Here is a 19,610-nt window from a genome sequence, read left to right on the forward strand (position 1 = left end):
ATCTCTAGTCACATGTGATAAATCTGCAGATCAGCCTACAAATCGTATGTTACTTGCTGCTGATGTTCATAATAGTGATGTGATGCTTAGTACGTTACAGGGCCAGTCTGCGGCAAAGGGGGCTAAGAAAAGGTCGTCTACCTCACAGCCTACGCCCGTCCCAGTCTAAGAAAAGAGCGATCCTCTTCTACTCACGCAGAAAAAGGCTACGGGTACCAGATCTGAGGGCAAAACTACACGTGCTACCGCTGCTACGCACCAGAAATCCTTCAATGAAGAGATTGTGCCGCCTCACGAGAAAGACGTTTTTGACGACCCCCCTATACTTCTACCCGAAGTATCGATGACATCAACGACGCAGTCGACCTCAACTACTACGAGATCGTCCCCCATGAATGTCGCAGTAGGCCAGCTGTCCGACATAAGACCTCTTACTTCGAGGAGAGAAGTTGGGGCACAGAAAACAACATCGCAGCAGCGTCAACAGATGCAGAACTTCGACACTGGAGAATTCATGATGCAGTTCACCAACTAGATGATGGAGCAGAGATTCCTGGAAGAATTGAATACTAGGAAGAGCCCACCATCTACCGACACCGTTCGCAAACCCCAAGGCCTGCGCAAATCTACACCCATCAGAGCTACACCTGCAGATGACGTTGGCGAACGTACACCTCCGCGAAGGGCTCCACAGCCGGACGACTCCGTCATACTACAAGATAGTCAAGATGATACGCTGTCCAGGTTCACGAACCTCCAAGGATCCGGCCTCTACATCTAGCCGTTCTAGGTCAAGATCGCCTCAACGCAGACGTTCGCAAAGGCACAGCTCACCACACAGAGGTTCGCGAAGAGGAGAATCCAGAGAGAGACGTTCGCGAAGAGAACACTCTCAGGATAGACGTTCGCACAGGGAGGAATCTTCAGCCACAGGTTTGCGAACCCAGGATGAAGGTTCGCGAAGGGATACAGGTTCGCACAGAGATACTTCAACAAGACACAGCTCGTTTACTCAGGACACTACGGACCCTGTCTTCTCAGACTCGGGGAAGTAACGGCATGGATTGCTAGCGGGTTGAACTTGGAGTCTCCTAAGGATAGGAACGAAGTTTACACCTACATGATGAAGGATGATGACTTTGACTCCGTCAGAATTCCACCGATCGAGCCTATATCCAACGTACCGGACAACCTTCGCACAGCCTTCGTGAAGGCTTCCAAGTACCAGACGCAGCAACTACCATCTTTTAATAAGAGGAAATTCCCCCTACACCACATGGAACCATTTGTGAAGGCGCCTGAGTGGGATGACAACATCAAATTGGTGAACGAGCCCGCAGTAAGGTGTACAAAGTGGATGACAAGAAGCTATCACAACTGGATACAGCTTCTAGAAGATCCTTCTTCAGACTGGCAAGATCTAGAGCCATCAATGAAGCATTGATAAAGAAATTCCAAGATTCCACGACGGAAGAGGATAAAATGATCTACTCGGCCCTCGTCACACAAAAGAAGGATCAGTTCTTCCTGTTGGACCACCTCACATCGATCTCAGCGGGGCTCACCTTAATACGCAGACAGGGTCTACTGGCGTCCTGCTCCTGGAATGATAGATTTACGCAGCCACTACTACGAGCTCCGTGGGAGGCGCCTACCATCTTTGGAGGTCTCTTGGAGGATGCAGCTAAGAAAGCCACACAGGACTCCAGAGAGGTGATGATTAAAACCATAGATACCCTGGCCAACGTCATCCGCCATACGTCCCAGAGATATAACAACAAGTCCAAGTATTCCGGAATACAGAGAGCTAAGGACAAGAAGTACTCCAACTTCAGAGGCGGGAAGGACTCTTTTGTCGCCCTTCGGGCAACTTCAGAGGAAACTCAGGAAGAGGCCGCGGCCCCAGAGCTTCCAGAGGTACCAGACGTTGATGCCAGAGTTCGGGAACGACTGGAGTCTTCCACCCCCAGCCGTTCCTGTAAAACTATCGACAGTGGGTGGACGTCTACAAGGGTACTGGAAGAATTGGGGAATTCTAGAAGACGACTACGCCTCTCGGGTACTAAGAGAAGGGTACAAAGTACAACTGAAAGCCACTCCTCCACTAACCCTCAGCCCGATGGTCTTCAAGTATGCAGAGGAACAGGCCGACAGACTACAAGAAGCCATCAACGCACTACTCACGAAAGATGCGGTAGAGATAATAGATCGGAATCATCTCACCCCAGGCTTCTATTCCCCAATTTTTTCTAGTACCAAAGAAGAACTCCTTGGAGAAGTTCAGACTGATTTACAACATCCGCAAATTCAACAGAGACTACCAGAGAGGTTCAGCATGATCCACCTACCTCAACTGAAACAACTCGTCCGTCCAGCAGATAACATGGCCAGCATAGACTTGCAGGATGCTTACCTTCACATCCCGATACATCAAGAATCAAGAAGGTATCTACGATTCCTGTTCAGAGGGCAGCACAACCAATGGAACGTCCTACCGTTTGGAATATCTTCGGCCCCGTGGCTATTCACACGAATAACCAAGCCTATAGTCGCATACTTTCATCATCGAGGTCTACGCAATGCCTTCTACTTGGATGACGGAATTCAGGTCCACCAAGATGCCAGTCTACTCAGACTACAACTGAACTTCACGATCAAGTTGCTCACGCAACTAGGATGGTTGGGTGAACCTAAGGAAGTCAGAATTGGAACCAAAACAAGATCTACAATTCCTGGGGATAAGATTCATCACTACAGAGAATCGGATGGTCGTCTGAGAGGATCGCTGGGTCAAGATACAAGCCATGATTCCGCCAGCAGTCACCTCTCCGTTAACTACTACGATCATGGCAAGTTCTACTCGGTCTACTAACCTCCGCGCAAGACCTGACGCACACAGGAAGGTTACAGCTAAGACCGCTACAACGGTTCCTGATACGACCCTATCTTGCTGCCGGAAAACCTCAAGAGGTATCTACTGTGGTGGACACACAGGTCGAATGTTTGCGAAGGAGTCTAATTACAAGAGCCGGCCTTCGACACACACCTCTATGCAGATTCCTCGATGCAAGGATGGGGGGCGCGCATCTCAACGATCAAGTGGCCTCGGGAAAGTGGTCCCAAGCAGAACAAAAGCTCCACATCAATCTACTAGAGATGAAAGCAGTGATCAACGCCTTACAACTATGGTCGAGCTTGCTGAACAACAAAATGTTGATGATCCACACAGACAACTCCACAGTGGCTTTCTCCATAAATTGGCAAGGATCCCCAAGATCGCCAAGCCTGTTGCAGCTCACATTCCAGTTGTTCCAGATTATGCAGGAAGCAAACATCTGGATAAAGGCGTGTCACATACCCGGAGCCAAGAACGTACTGGCAGACGCTCTCTCAAGACCACTACACCCATCACCTACGGAATGGATGCTCCATCCAGAAGCGTTTCGGAACATAAGGGAAATAGGATTCCTTTCCATAGACCTGTTTGCCACGAGGTTCAACAAACAACTACAGACGTTCGTCTCACCAGTTCCAGATCCTCAAGCCTGGGCAACAGATGCACTGAGCATGTCGTGGGAAGGACTAAACGGCTACGCTTTTCCACCCCCGATACTACTGCCAAAAGTATTGGTCAAGATCAAACAGACTCAGACGCTACAACTGACTTTGGTCACGCCTTACTGGCCAGCGAGAGCATGGTTCCCAGATCTAATAGAAAACCTAGGAAGCCCAGTAATCAAGCTTCCAGATTGGCCGAACCTACTGATACATCCGCACACCAAGCAAGTCCACGGAAACCCAACAGTGTTCCAGTTACACGTGTGGACCGTATCAAAACATGTTTGAAGAAAAGAGGATACTCCGCCAGAGCAGCCAAAGCAGTAACACTACCGTTACGCAGATCGACTCGCAACCTATACGACGACAAATGGCTGAAGTTTGAAACTTATGCAAGGCGGAAAGGCTTCACAGCGATGATAGCTACGCATCCTCAAGTGGCGGAATATCTATGTCATCTGAGACAGACTAGACATCTGAAGGGTTCGACTCTATCTACATACCTCGCTGCAATCAGTACAGTAATTACCATGAAAACAGGCATCAAGTTGACGAAAGTACCAGAATTACTTGCTCTACTGAGATCATTCAAGTTGGAGGACCAACAAAAGAAATTCAGAGCTCCAGGCTGGGACCTGAATGTAATTCTGCGTCATCTTACCAGTGATGTCTACGAGCCACTAGACCAGATCACGATTGAGCTGCTAACACAGAAGACGCTGTTCCTGCTAGCGTTAGCCACTGTAGCTCGCATATCGGAAATACATGCGCTGGACTACGGTCGGGCAAAATAATGCAGTTCATGTAGGACTTAGATGGGACTTTATTGCCAAGAATCAACTACCTGGCCAACCAGATAGACAATTCCACGTACCAGCGCTGCCTACAGTCCTCGGCCCACAAGATATAGAGGACTTATCCTTGTGCCCAGTCAGAGCCCGAGGAGAAGGAAATTCAAGCGCCTATTCATCCCATTATCAACAGAGACATCAGCTGAAGTCTCAAGAACGACCATATCGTTCTGGATGAGAGCCGTTATATTGAGAGCCTACAAAGCAGCAGGACTAGAACCTCCTAGAGCTTCCAACCCACACGAAGTGAGAGCACTGGCGTCAACACTAGCTCTACATGGAAATTGCTCTATACCGACAATCATGGAGGGCTGCTTTTGGAAGTCGGATACGGTGTTGCCAACCACTACCTCCAAGACATAGCCACTGAAGACGTCTCAGGCATTCACCAATTTGGGCCTCTCGTTGTAGCACAGGAACTAACGGTTGCTCAAAGGTGCTGAGTTGGAAATCTCACCCTTTATCACGCTGACTTGTAGATGACTTTTACTAGGAAAAGTATTAGTTTGAAAGTCCATGTGCACAGTCTAGGATAGGATAGCATGAGTGATATAAGATCCTGTACTGGTAATGATCTTACCTGCACATAAAGGGATCGCAACTCATTTATGATAAAGACCTTATCATAATCTATGGGTTGTTATGAGATATCTAGTACAGGAGAATACTAGTTTATCTATAACCACACGAATCTACATGATTCAACTTGTCTGAGATTGAAGTAAGACAAGGAGTGGTCCCCCCGAGTTACTACGCAAGTTGGAAGAGTAGGACCAAGGAAATGCCGTTTGCAGTATCCATGGGGGAATACAGGACGTATCTAAGGACAGCTGTTGAATCCAGTGGCTTGACCCACCACCTATTCCGACGGATTCTATAAGCAAAAGATCATGAGTCAGAATAAGGAAAAATATGTAATCTTTTAAAGTAAAATTGATATTTTATACTTATTCTGACTCATGACGAACAAGCCCTCCCAGCCTCCCCGTTGACGACACTTGTGATTTCACAGCAGATCCAAGTGCATGGGCGAAATATAAGGAGAGAGTGACAAGTCTGCGCACGTCACATGGTAGGTTTGCGCGGGAAAGAGGAAGGGAAGTAGCTCGTGGGTGAGTATTGTACGTCCGCTTCGGGAACTTCAAGGGAGATAAGCAAAAGATCAGGAGTCAGGATAAGTATAAAATATCAATTTTACTTAAAAAATTACATTTCCGTCACCAGTGTTCCTGTTATTGACTGAATTTAATCCTGTCAAATAAAATGAAGTGCGACCATTAGTTGCAAGTCTTGGAAGATTGTTGTATATAGTGTCTTCAGACATCATGCTATATAATGAGGTGGAAGATTGTTGTATATAGTGTCTTCAGACATCATGCTCTATAATGAGGTGGAAGATTGTTGTATATAGTGTCTTCAGACATCATGCTCTATAATGAGGTGGAAGATTGTTGTATATAGTGTCTTCAGACATCATGCTCTATAATGAGGTGGAAGATTGTTGTATATAGTGTCTTCAGACATCATGCTCTATAATGAGGTGGAAGATTGTTGTATATAGTGTCTTCAGACATCATGCTCTATAATGAAGTATGTTGCAAACATTGTAAATACCCGGCTGATGGCATGCATCTATGGGCATTGTTGGCCAGATATGTAGTGCACTGTTGTGTTCGCTAGATATGTCGTATACTTGTGTGTTGGCTAGATATGTCGTATACTTGTGTGTTGGCTAGATATGTCGTATACTTGTGTGTTGGCTACTATGTCGTGTGTGTTGGCTATATGTCGATATGTCTTATACTGGTGTGTTGGCTAGATATGTCGTATACTGTGTGTAGATATGTTGTGTTGGCTAGATATGTCATATACTTGTGTGTTGGCTAGATATGTCGTATACTTGTGTGTTGGCTGTCGATATGTCTATACTACTGGTGTGTTGGCTAGATATGTCTAGATATACTTATACTGTGTTGGCTAGATATGTCTTATACTACTGTGTGTTAGATATGTCTTATACTAAGATATGTGTGTTGGCTAGATATACTTACTGTGTTGGCTAGATATGTATATACTGGTGTGTTACTAGATATATGGCTACATATGTGTGTGTTGGCTAGATATGTACTATGCTTATAGATATGTCTGGTGTGTTGGCTAGATATGTCGTGTACTGGTGTGTTGGCTAGATATGTCTTATACTGGTGTGTTGGCTAGATATGTCTTATACTGGTGTGTTGGCTAGATATGTTGGATACTGGTATACTGGTGTGTTGGCTAGATATGTCTTATACTGGTGTGTTGGCTAGATATGTCTAGATATGTCTTATGGTGTGTTGGCTAGATATGTCTTATACTGGTGTGTTGGCTAGATATGTCTTATACTGGTGTGTTGGCTAGATATGTGTGTTGGCTACTGGTGTGTTGGCTAGATATGTCTTATACTGGTGTGTTGGCTAGATATGTCTTATACTGGTGTGTTGGCTAGATATGTCTTATACTGGTGTGTTGGCTAGATATGTCTTATACTGGTGTGTTGGCTAGATATGTCTTATACTTGTGTGTTGGCTAGATATGTCTTATACTGGTGTGTTGGCTAGATATGTCTTATACTGGTGTGTTGGCTAGATATGTCTTATACTGGTGTGTTGTTGGCTGGTGTGATATGTCTTATACTGGTGTGTTGGCTAGATATATCTTATACTGGTGTGTTGGCTAGAGATATGTGGTATATATGTCTTATACTGGTGTGTTGGCTAGATATGTCTTATACTGGTGTGTTGGCTAGATATGTCTTATACTACTGGTGTGTTGGCTAGATATGTAGATATGCTTACTGGTGTGTTGGCTAGTGTGTTGGCTAGATATGTCTTATACTGGTGTGTTGGCTAGATATGTACTGCTTATACTGGTGGTGTGTTGGCTAGATATGTCTTATACTGGTGTGTTGGATAGATATGTCGTATGTGTGTTGGCTAGATATGTCTTATACTGGTGTGTTGGCTAGATATGTCTTATACTGGTGTGTTGGCTAGATATGTCTTATACTGGTGTGTTGGCTAGATATGTCTTATACTGGTGTGTTGGATAGATATGTCTTATACTGGTGTGTTGGATGGGTGTGTTGGATAGATATGTCTTATACTGGTGTGTTGGCTAGATATGTCTGAATACTTGGCTGTGTGCTGTGCTGTGTATGAAGATTTGAAGTGTTTCCAATACCTGTTTGTACAGGCAAGAGGTTGTTCCGGCAATGGTTGTAACCATGATTGGGGCTGCTTCGCAGCTGGTACAGCCAAGTCTTGCATGTAGAGGAGGTAGCTTTCTTTTCCTAAAAGTGCTCAAATTGACCGTTTCTTCCTACTACAAAGGCATCTCCCTTGTTCACAGAATCCACACCTTAGGGTCAGCATGCAGAAGCAGGAAGCACCCGGACAGCAGAGCTATCCTGTATGAAGAAGTCAGCTACAGGTAGGCTTGCAGACACACCTACAACACAATTTTAGTTCCACCTAACCACTCACAAACAATTACCATATCTTTTATATATTTTTTATTGGTGATTCAACATTATTGTGTGTGCTTTTACAGTAAAAGAAAGATAGAAGATTTTCTTGCAACACTTGGAGGATTTAAATCTGCTTTTCAAATGGCACAGAAAGTCCAGACTGACACGTCTAAGTTCAGGTAAGTAGCCCTGCTTCTTGTTTGGTTGGATGCTGTTTCAGCCTTTGATGTCTGGGGGAGTTGTAGTAGCTGCCAGTGCAGGAAGATACTGGTACATCACAATCACAGGTATGGGTGATACAAGCAATTCTTTCATGTAACATTTGCTTGCTTCTGGCAGTTTGTCATAGGAAACATCAGTACAAGGAAATGGGCAATTATTTGTAATATCATCTGGAAGTGATGTCACAAGTGATCTCAGTACATCAAAAAACACACAACAAAACTGACACATTAGGAAGCTAGTGACCTCATTGAATATACAAACTATAGGCTCCAGGAGAGAATATTGGGCAATATTATTCTGATTACAACCATATATAGAGTATGTCAGTAACACCTACGTTGCTGGTTAGAGCGTCCGCCCGGAGAGCGGAAGGTCACGGGTTCGATCCCCAACCGCGTCATACCAAAAGACGTTAAAATATGGTACTTGCTAGTCCCTGCCTGGCGCTCGGCATTAATGGGTACTACAAGGACTGGTCGGCTCGGAGTCAGCATAATGTGTCTGAGTGGGGTATTCATGCTTCACTGCGGCATGGTATCTCAGTGGGCTAGCACTATAAAACCAGCTTCAGTCTGGGCAAGTACAAGCAGCTGCACATACACATACACACGCATGCACGTCGTCATATGAGAGAGAAATATTCTCAAGCACGACGTATAAACCAATTTCACCTCGCCTCACTTTTTGACTGTCAATATCTAAACCAGTGCACTTGTGTGTCTGCCATGAAAACATTTCCATTTCTGATTCTTTTTCAGAAGAGGTCCTCCTTGAGGTACTTATAATCATTTATGTCCTTTAAAAATTCCTATGACAGTTGTAAATATATTTTGAAGAAAATATTTACAAAACAAAAACTGTTTTTGTCGACCACCACTGCAGGGCCCCACAGCCAAGAGAAGGTAACTCTAACCTTCAACCTCGTTACTCATTATCCCCAGCCGCGCGTTTAGTGCTAAGCGGGGGATATAGTATTAGGCTCCGTATGTACGTACGTGACCTTGACCTTCATTTCAAGGTCACAAGGGGACTTTAACGTTTTACTCTTGTCAGCGAGATATCTCAAGAACCGTTCACTAGATTTTCTTCATATTCAACACCAAGCTTTATCTAGGGAAAGTGCGGGCCCAGTCGATATTGGTGACCTTTACATAATTTTCAAGGTCATGGCGACACTTTGAAGATTTCAGCATGTTAACCTGCATGTTAAGCTATCTTAAGAACCGTTCACTGGATTTTCTTCATATTCAACGCCAAGCTTTATCAAGGGAAGGCGCCAGGGACCAGTTGATTTTGGTGACCTTCACAAACTTTTCAAGGTCATGGCGATACTTTGAAGATTTCAGCATGTTAACATGCATGTCGATTTTGGGTGACCTTCATTTAATTTTCAAGGTCATAAAGACACTTTGAAGATTTCAGCATGTTAAATTGCATGTTAAGATAGTCAGCAAGATATCACAAAAACGTTCACTGGATTTTTTTTCATTTTTTACACCAAGCTTCATCTATATGACTAATGAAGGTGCAGTGCCCAGTAAAATTTGGTGACCTTCACATAATTTTAAAGGTCACTGCAACACTTTGAAGATTTCGGCATGTTAACCTGAATTCACTGGATTTTCTTCATTCACTTTCAAGACTTCCCTTGGGATGTTTTGCAATAAGCAATTTCTTTAGTACCATTTTTGCATATTTCATACACTATGACATTCATGTCAAGGTCAAAGTCAGTCTTGAAAATATTTGTGTGTTTGAACAAGTAAAGAGAAGATGCCAAGAGAGGTTGACTGGTCATGTTTTTGTTGACATTAAACTTCATCTTAAACTTTCATTACTTTTTAAGTTTGATTTGATAATTTGCCGCAGGGAATTTTGTCACCTTAGTGACAATGCTTGTTTTCGATGCTGTTGTTCTGTCGTTGAGAAGACGTGTGCCAGTTTCATTGACTTTTTCAAGTTGTAATTCCTAAAGATGAGTGAGAAGGAGACAAATACTGTATGCATGGTTCCTTTATTCATCGCATAAGTAGGTGCCATACTTGAAGATGGAGAAACTGTGCTCAGTGATCTCATCTGTTGAGGCGTGGGATTGGCTAACGTCAGTTGACCTGAAAGATTCATACCTTCATGTTCCAATGCCCCCCGATTTCAAGCAGTTCCTTTGGTTCTGCTTCGACAGGTAGTGCTACCAGTTTCGTGTGCTCCCCTTTGGCATCTTTAAGGTGCCAAGGGTGTTCGCCAGATTTCAGGGCCTCTGTTGCCACCCATACCTTGACAACTGGCTCCTCAGAGCACTAGGCCAACAGTTGAGTCGAGATATGACACATTCAGTGCTGGATATTCTTACAAAACTAAACTGGATTGTCAATGTCAAGAAATTAGAACTTGTTCTGACGCAGGATCTGATATTCTTGGGAGCAATATTCGATACAGAGCGGGGGTCTTGTTTCCCTGTCTCAAGACCGCAATGTCAAAATCAAGAGGACTGCTTTGTATTTCCTCGAGTCACCCATGACTTCAACAAGGACATGGCTCCAGTTGCTGGGAAACATGGCGGCGACAGTGAATGTAGTTTGGCGTGTGTGTGTGAGGTCTTGGCACAGCTGTGGGCCCACTCAAGAGATCTCCGAGAAGCGTCTCGAGCTGCCAGAGTGGTGGTTGATTCCTCACCTACAAGGGGGGGACCTTATCCAGAGAGCTCCCCCTGGAGACACCGACCCGACACTCTCGATTCAAACAGATGCATCCCTCACAGGCTGGGGCGGTATTCTGGGCGACCTGTAAGTCACGCATCCTAGATGTCTGCAATACTCTCAAGGCTTATGTCAAACGAACAAAAGATATGCATAAGGATAGTCAGTTGTTCTGCTGTTATGACGGGGTGAATTCTGGTTTTCCAGCAGGCAAGCGGACCATCTCTAGGTGGCTTATCTCTGCCATGTGCATGGGCAATATCCATAAGGGTTTGAAAGCTCAGTTGGTTAGGGCAGTAGCCACCTCTGAGGCATATGCTACGTCTCTGCCCATGGAAGAGATCTGTTATGCGGCAATTTGGAGTTGGAAGAGTGTGTTCATTAGACACAATAGACTCCGGACTGCTCGGGTTTGGTCAGTCAGTTTTCTGCACTGGGCAGAGTAGTAACTCTCTAGCTGATGAAGAGCTTTCGACTTTACGCACATCTGCACTGGTTATGGTGGTGGGTAATTACACTCTCCCACCTCGGCAGAGGGCGTTTGTGGTGGTACTTTATCGCGACACTTGAATTGCATTACAGCAATTGTTTACACTCATTTGATTTCCTCAGAAATCTTCGCTGCAGGATTGGTTGAATAAGACAAAAACAAGTGTTTTTGTTTGGTAAATATTTTATTCAAAATATAGTTACAACTGTTGTAGGAATTTTTATGGACTTGAAAATGCTTGTAAGTACCCCAAGGAGGACTCTCTTCAAAGAATCAGCCCAATCGTTGTTTTGCGACAGTTAAATGAGGGTGTAAATTGAGGACATCGTGTCTGAACTTAATGTATTTACTCACTTGCCTTGAATTGCTTCTTGCTGCTTTGAACAGCTGTTGAAGTTTTAATTGAGTGATTGATGACAGGTGAGCAGTTCAGAGATTAACAGTTTGTTGTGACCATGGCCAGCACAAATAAACAAAACAGATCGCTTTTAAACAAAATCATCTTAAGAAATACAATCTTGACACTGTTAGGATAAAATACCCATGCACCTGACCGTGACCTTGACCTTGACCATGGCACAGGCTATAAGCATTGTCAGTTTCTCGGCATATTGATTGAAATAACTGATTATGTATTTTGGAAACATATCAAACATGTCTGTTGCACAAAGTAAATACTTCATCCTTGTGAACCATTGGGCATATGTTCATTAGCTATTGCATCATTGTGTCACATTGTGCACATGCAAATACAAATCTGGTACCATGTATGGAAATGTTTAGAATGTTGGCCTTCAGAAGGACCTGCTTGCATTGTGCCGGGGGAATGTGTTGTAATGGTGAGGCGTGTTCTGTACAGGTCCTCACTACTGAAGAAGACTCTGTCCATCCGCTGCTCCGAGACAGACCATGGACACTTCCCTGACATCAGTGAGGACTTGGCATTCTTTGATGTAAGTCTAACAGTACATACCTGGGACATTGGGTTCTATTGGAAAGATGTTGATACTTGATCCAGAACTGTAATAGGAAGAAACTCTTATGAATACATCCCTCTAACACTACATTGCCATTTTTCCTGAAAGTCATTTCTTAATCTACAGGTTGACTTCAATAAAAAATTGATGAGATTTAATAAAATCAGGGAAATGATACCATTAATCTCATCTCCTAGATAACAAAAAAATGGAAGTGGCGTCATCAGATTTACCAGAAACCATAAGTGGCATCATAAGTGGACTAATTTTAGAATATTCAGCAGCAAGAAGAAGTATCTAGTGTTTTCACGACAACCAAACACAGGTCTGTTTGTCTTACCTGTTAACCTTTTGTCACTGTGTGGTTGTCTTCTTTACTTGTATTGTGGGTACTTCTGGGGCACCCAGCCTTATGTGGGATTCAGCAATCAAGTGTAACAGGGACGCCTTCGTAATTTTTTAATTCATGTCAACCTATGGATTGAGAAGTTTCAGAGCGAAAGTGTTAGAGGTCGTATTCTAGAGATAGTGTTCGAGATTGTGTATTTCAGGGCTTTGAGTCTGGGAGAGCTTTAATGTGAATAACAGGAATATTCTGCTCACCTTGGAGTAATTCTCCAGATGTTTTTCAAAAACAGCTATCTTGTGAATATCTCATTCATGCATGTAGGTTGTAAGTGTCATTTGAAGGATTAAGTAACTGTAATTAGAGACAGACATGTGTAATTGCTTTGATGAAACACATATCATTTTGACAGGCTGCTTTTGATCACAGTAAAGCTCGTAAGGATGGAACTATATTACCAAGTAAAGGTAAGAAAAACTTTGTTTACACGTGTAACACGATCCTTGTTAGCCAATTGCTACAAAGTCAATTGTATTTTCAGTGGTGTTGCATTATTAAGACAGTATTGTAAAATCCTGTATCCTTGGAAACAGATTGAAGTAGGTTGTTGTTGATGATGTCTGGAAGTCTCAACATTTGTGTTGGACAGCTCTGAAACATATCCAGTCTAAAACAGGAGGTTTCTTGTTCGAGGTTGTATCCATGAAGCACAACTGGTGTATGTTCTGATGAGACTGGGGTGTTTGTGACGATGCAGGTGAACTGAGATGTTTGTCATGTTGTGAGGTATGTATGTCATGTTGTGAGGTATGTTTGTCAGGGGTCAACCCGGACTATGACCAGGCCACTCAGGACATCAAAGCTATCGAGAAGAGACTTGTGCAGTATCTGGACAAACAGCTTAGATCGCCTTAGTTGTATGGTCAGTGTTTCCTGGAGGTGTTCTTTTGGTCAAAGATAGATAATTTCGTCACAATTCTGCCTTAACCTGTCAAGAGGGCTTGGCTGGGAAAATGTCAAGCTTATGTCACAAAATAATTCTGATGTTATTGAAATTCAGTATTTAATTCCTGATTGGACACATTCCTTCACTGTCAAAACTTTGAAGAAGGTCACGTCAGGTTAAGTAAGGGTGAACTTGGAACAACCAATGAAAATACGGACACATTCTTGAATCAATGTGATGTCTGCTTTCTTAAACTATTTGACTGTATTTCTACACAACCATAAAACAGAAATCTATTTTTGAACAAAACTTTTTCCAAACAAAACACAACTACTCCCTCAGTAAACCATTTTAGGTATGGAAGTGACTCAGAATCGATGAGATTTATGAGAATTTGGAAGCCTCCATGATTTGTCTGATTGGAATGTATGCACTGCATTACCTCCAATGTTTAAATTGATCCGATCTTGACAACTGGTGTATTGAATCAGGGTAATAGTATATGAACTTACGATTGAAGATAAATCCCATATAACTTCCAGGTTCATAGCTAGTAGAGTATTTCCTATGTATTCAGCAAACTAACATTTATGTTACAGGCAATGGTGTACTGGGGAACAGCCAAGAACCGTTATCAAATGGAGATACCAGAGGTTGCTTGGAAACGGGTGCCCATGGAGTATGAGGTGATGTCATCTAAGAAAGGATGGAAACGGTACCGAACACCCGACATTGAGGACATGTTGGCAGACTTGACAGAAGCTGAAGATAGAAAGGATACAGCCCTGAAGGACACAATGAGGAGAGTATTCTACAGCTTTGATGAAAGGTATGGCTGATGTAAGACTATTGTAGACATTCAGAGGCTGACATCCATAGAGGTGTACCTGAAAAACACATTCAGATGAGTTATTCAAAGGTAAAGCAATACACCCCATATCCCATTACTCAAATTTTGTTCTTGTAAAGTTGATGAAAACCCTGTTATTTTCAGCAGTTAGTAGCACATGATGTAGTCTCATGTATTGATTTATTATGAACTGTTGTCATATTATACATGTATGTTTGTGTTTGCAGGCACAAGAAATGGCGTGATGTTTTGGACTGTCTCTCAGTGTTAGATGTGATTATCTCCCTTGCTCAGTACTCCCGGTGTGGAGATGGTGTCAATTGCCGTCCAGAGCTTGTGGACCTGGGGGAAAATGTTGAGGTAGATCACGACAATATCTAAGTGTTGGACCTGGGGAGAGTGTTGAAGTAGATCACAACAATATCTAAGTGTTTATACATTGTGGACCTTTATACATTCCTGTAACAGTGTGGTGTATACTTCATGTAACAGTGTGGTGTATACTTTCTATAACAGTGTGGTGTATACTTCCTGTAATAGTGTATACTTCCTGTAACAGTGTGGTGTGAACTTTCTATAACAGTGTGGTGTATACTTCCTGTAACAGTGTGGTGTATACTTTCTATAACAGTGTGGTGTATACTTCCTGTAACAGTGTGGTGTATACTTTCTATAACAGTGTGGTGTATACTTCATGTAACAGTGTGGTGTATACTTCCTGTAACAGTGTGGTGTAAACTTTCTATAACAGTGTGGTGTATACTTCATGTAACAGTTTATACTTCCTGTAACAGTGTGTTGTATGCTTTCTACTCCTGTAACAGTGTGGTGTAAACTTTCTATAACAGTGTGGTGTATACTTTCCATAACAGTGTGGTGTATACTTCCTGTAACAGTGTGGTGTATACTTCCTGTAACAGTGTGGTGTAAACTTTCTATAACAGTGTGGTGTATACTTCATGTAACAGTGTATACTTCCTGTAACAGTGTGGTGTATGCTTTCTACTCCTGTAACAGTGTGGTGTATACTTTCTATAACAGTGTGGTGTATACTTCCTGTAACAGTGTGATGTATACTTTCTATAACAGTGTGGTGTATACTTCCTGTAACAGTGTGGTGTATACTTTCTATAACAGTGTGGTGTATACTTCCTGTAACAGTGTGGTGTATACTTTCTATAACAGTGTGGTGTATACTTTCTATAACAGTGTGGTGTATACTTCATGTAACAGTGTATACTTCCTGTAACAGTGTGGTGTATGCTTTCTACTTCCTGTAACAGTGTAGTGTAAACTTTCTATAACAGTGTGGTGTATACTTCTACAACAGTGTGTATGTATACTTTCCTAACAGTATACTTTCCATAAAGGTGATTGTGTGGTAACAGTATACTTTCCTATGGCGTTTCCGGTAACTTTTAGTTATATGCTTTCCTATAACAGTGTGGCGTATACCCGTGTATACTTCCATAAGAGTGTTGGTATGCTCCGGTACCTGCGTCAATTGTATACTTCCATACGTATTATTATAACTCTATAACAGTGTGGTACATACTTCCTGTAACAGTGTGGCGTGCACTTTCTATTCCGCAGTATTACTGCTTTCTATAACAGTGTGGTGTATACTTCCTGTAACATAATTGTCTGTGTGGTGTATACTTTCTATAACAGTGTGGTGTATACTTTCCTGTAACAGTGTGGTGTATACTTCCTATAAATAGTGCGGTGTATACTTCCTGTAACAGTGTGGTGTATACTTCTATGACAGTGTAGTATACCTGCTCTAACAGTGTATTTCTTCCATAACGGTGTGGTGTATGCTTTCTATAACCAGTAATGGTGTAACTTCCCGCGGTGGCGGGAATTTGTATTGATAGTTAAGTGGAAATCGAATGTTACTTTGCACCAGTGATGAATCTGGGACAGGACCCGCAATTTATTGCCTTTGTGGTCAAGTGGACCGATTTTTGAATGGTTTCTTTCCCTGTATACTTCCTGTAACGGTCAACATACTTCCTGTAACGGTGTGGTGTATATGCTTCCTGCTGTAACACAGTGTGGTGTATAATTTTTCTATAACGCGCGCTTCCTGTAACAGTGTGGTGTATGCTTTCTCCTAACAGTGTGGTGTATACTTTCCATAACAGTGTGGTGTATACTTTCTATAACAGTGTGGTGTATACTTCCTGTAACAGTGTATACTTCCTGTAACAGTGTGGTGTATGCTTTCTATAACAGTGTGGTGTATACTTCCTGGTAACAGTGTGGTGTATGCTTTTCTATAACAGTGTGGTGTATACTTCCTGTAACAGTGTGTATGTATACTCTTCCATAATAGTGTAACGGTGGTGTATGCTTCTCCTGTAACAGTGTGAATTGTATACTTCCTGTAACAGTGTGGTGTATGCTTTCTATAACTATACTTCTAATAACAGTGTGGTGTATACTTCCTGCAATAGTGACAGTGTGGTATACCTCCTGTAACAGTGTATACTCCTGTAACAGTGTGGTGTATGCTTCTATAACAGTGTGGTGTATACTTCCTGTAACAGTGTGGTGTATACTTTCTATAACAGTGTGGTGTATACTTTCTATAACAGTGTGGTGTATACTTCCTGTAATAGTGTATACTTCCTGTAACAGTGTGGTGTATACTTTCTATAACAGTGTGGTGTATACTTTCTATAACAGTGTGGTGTATACTTCCTGTAATAGTGTATACTTCCTGTAACAGTGTGGTGTATACTTTCTATAACAGTGTGGTGTATACTTCCTGTAACAGTGTATTCTTCCTGTAACAGTGTGGTGTATGCTTCTATAACAATGTGGTGTATACTTCCTGGTGGCCAGGGAATTTTGTATTGATAGTTAAGTAAATCTACACGAATGTTACTTTGCACCAGTGAAGCAACGGACAGGACCACTAATTATTGCTGCTGTGGTCAAGTGGACAATTTTGAATGGTTTCTTTCCCCTGTATACTTCCTGTAACAGTGTATACTTCCTGTAACAGTGTGGTGTATACTTCCTGTAACAGTGTGGTGTATACTTTCTATAACAGTGTGGTGTATACTTCATGTAACAGTGTATACTTCCTGTAACAGTGTTGTGTATACTTCCTACTTCCTGTAACAGTGTGGTGTATACTTTCTATAACAGTGTGGTGTATACTTCCTGTAATAGTGTATACTTCCTGTAACAGTGTGGTGTATGCTTTCTACTTCCTGTAACAGTGTGGTGTATACTTTCTATAACAGTGTGGTGTATACTTTCTATAACAGTGTGGTGTATACTTCCTGTAACAGTGTATACTTCCTGTAACAGTGTGGTGTATGCTTTCTATAACAGTGTGGTGTATACTTCCTGTAACAGTGTGGTGTATGCTTTCTATAACAGTGTGGTGTATACTTCCTGTAACAGTGTGATGTATACTTTCTATAACAGTGTGGTGTATACTTCCTGTAACAGTGGTGTATACTTCCTGTAACAGTGTGGTGTATACTTCCTGTAACAGTGCAGTGTATACTTTCTATAACAGTGTGGTGTATACTTCCTGTAACAGTGGTGTATACTTCCTGTAACAGTGTGGTGTATACTTCCTGTAACATTGTGGTAATACTTCCTGTAACAGTGGGGTAATACTTCCTCTAACAGTGTGGTGTATACTTCCTGTAACAGTGTGGTAATACTTCATGTAACAGTTGTGTGTATGAGGTCAAAATGCAACTGTTTAACATTATGCAAGAGTGGTGTGTATGGGCTCATTCATTTCACAGCTGTTTAACTTTCTCTAACCGTGGTGGTTAAGTTGTCATTCATAATAGAGTTGTTCAACTTCTTTTCCAGCCATTCCTGGAGTTACGTGAGGCTCGTCACCCATGTGTGGCCCGAACATTCTCTGGTGGAGACTTCATACCAAATGATACTGTGATAGGTGTTGGTGATGTAAGTGTTTCTATGATCTGCCGTGTTGTGCATGATATTGCTGGTGAAGGATACAGCATCTTTATAGATTGAAAGACAATTTAGTGTAGAAAGGAAATATGACTGTATGTTGATGTTAAGTGTGAGTGATGTTAATGGTGTTTTCCTGGTGTGCAGGAGGCAGATGAGGATGGTGAATACTCCCGCAGTCGCATTGTGCTGGTGACGGGGCCCAACATGGGTGGGAAATCTACACTCATGAGACAAGTGGGATTGATAACTATCATGGCTCAACTGGTGAGAAACTGAGGCTTTAATACAACACTCATTAATTGCAATTTTTGATGACATCGTTCACTTAAGAAAGATTCCTTTTGTGGTTATTTCCAGGAAACGAGATTAAGTCCCTGAAGAGCATGATGATGACATTTTGACCTGAGGCAGCAGTTGTCCTAAGAATACAGAACATAATGTGTCTGTGCTCATATTTAACAGGAGATGTCAGTGTGATTTTGTGTAATTGTTTTGTGGCATTCAGAATGGAAGAGTGGATATTTTACCGACCAACAGTTTAAATAGTTCATCTTCTTTGTTCCAGGGCTGTTATGTGCCAGCAGAGAAGTGTCGACTGACTCCCGTAGACCGTGTCTTCACTCGGCTTGGTGCCAGTGATAGAATAATGGCGGTAGGTAGACCAACTCTAGACCCAACTTAGTGCCAGTGATATGATATTATCAGGTGGGTAGACCAACTCTAGAACCAACTTAGTGCCAGTGATATTATATTATCAGGTGGGTAGACCAACTCTAGACCCAACTTAGTGCCAGTGATATTATATTATCAGGTGGGTAGACCAACTCTAGACCCAACTTAGTGCCAGTGATATGATGTTATCAGGTGGGTAGACCAACTCTAGACCCTACTTAGTGACAGTGATATTATATTATCAGGTGGGTAGACCCAACTTAGTGCCAGTGATGTGATGTTATCAGGTAGGTAGACCAACTCTAGACCCAACTTAGTGCCAGTGATATGATATTATCAGGTAGGTAGACCAACTCTAGACCCAACTTAGTGCCAGTGATATGATATTATCAGGTGGGTAGACCAACTCTAGACCCAACTTAGTGCCAGTGATATGATATTATCAGGTGGGTAGACCAACTCTAGACCCAACTTAGTGCCAGTGATATGATATTATCAGGTGGGTAGACCAACTCTAGACCCAACTTAGTGCCA

General features: G+C 42.5%; 1 protein-coding gene across 1 annotated transcript in view; it reads left to right on the plus strand.

Moving 5' to 3' along the window:
• The window catches only part of LOC124285920 (DNA mismatch repair protein Msh6-like), a 139,165-nt gene that overhangs the window by 94,652 nt on the left and 24,903 nt on the right, over window positions 1–19,610 (plus strand). Inside the window, exons 20-30 of the mRNA XM_046722197.1 lie at window positions 7,644–7,668; window positions 7,800–7,880; window positions 8,001–8,096; window positions 12,188–12,281; window positions 13,064–13,118; window positions 13,472–13,550; window positions 14,175–14,426; window positions 14,675–14,807; window positions 18,294–18,392; window positions 18,549–18,668; window positions 18,970–19,056. Coding sequence (XP_046578153.1) covers window positions 7,644–7,668; window positions 7,800–7,880; window positions 8,001–8,096; window positions 12,188–12,281; window positions 13,064–13,118; window positions 13,472–13,550; window positions 14,175–14,426; window positions 14,675–14,807; window positions 18,294–18,392; window positions 18,549–18,668; window positions 18,970–19,056 — 1,121 coding nt within the window. The remainder of the gene's footprint in view (window positions 1–7,643; window positions 7,669–7,799; window positions 7,881–8,000; window positions 8,097–12,187; window positions 12,282–13,063; window positions 13,119–13,471; window positions 13,551–14,174; window positions 14,427–14,674; window positions 14,808–18,293; window positions 18,393–18,548; window positions 18,669–18,969; window positions 19,057–19,610) is intronic.

Source organism: Haliotis rubra, unplaced genomic scaffold (assembly GCF_003918875.1).
Source record: "Haliotis rubra isolate DU_JTF1 unplaced genomic scaffold, ASM391887v1 Scf370, whole genome shotgun sequence".
Lineage (NCBI taxonomy): Eukaryota > Metazoa > Mollusca > Gastropoda > Lepetellida > Haliotidae > Haliotis > Haliotis rubra.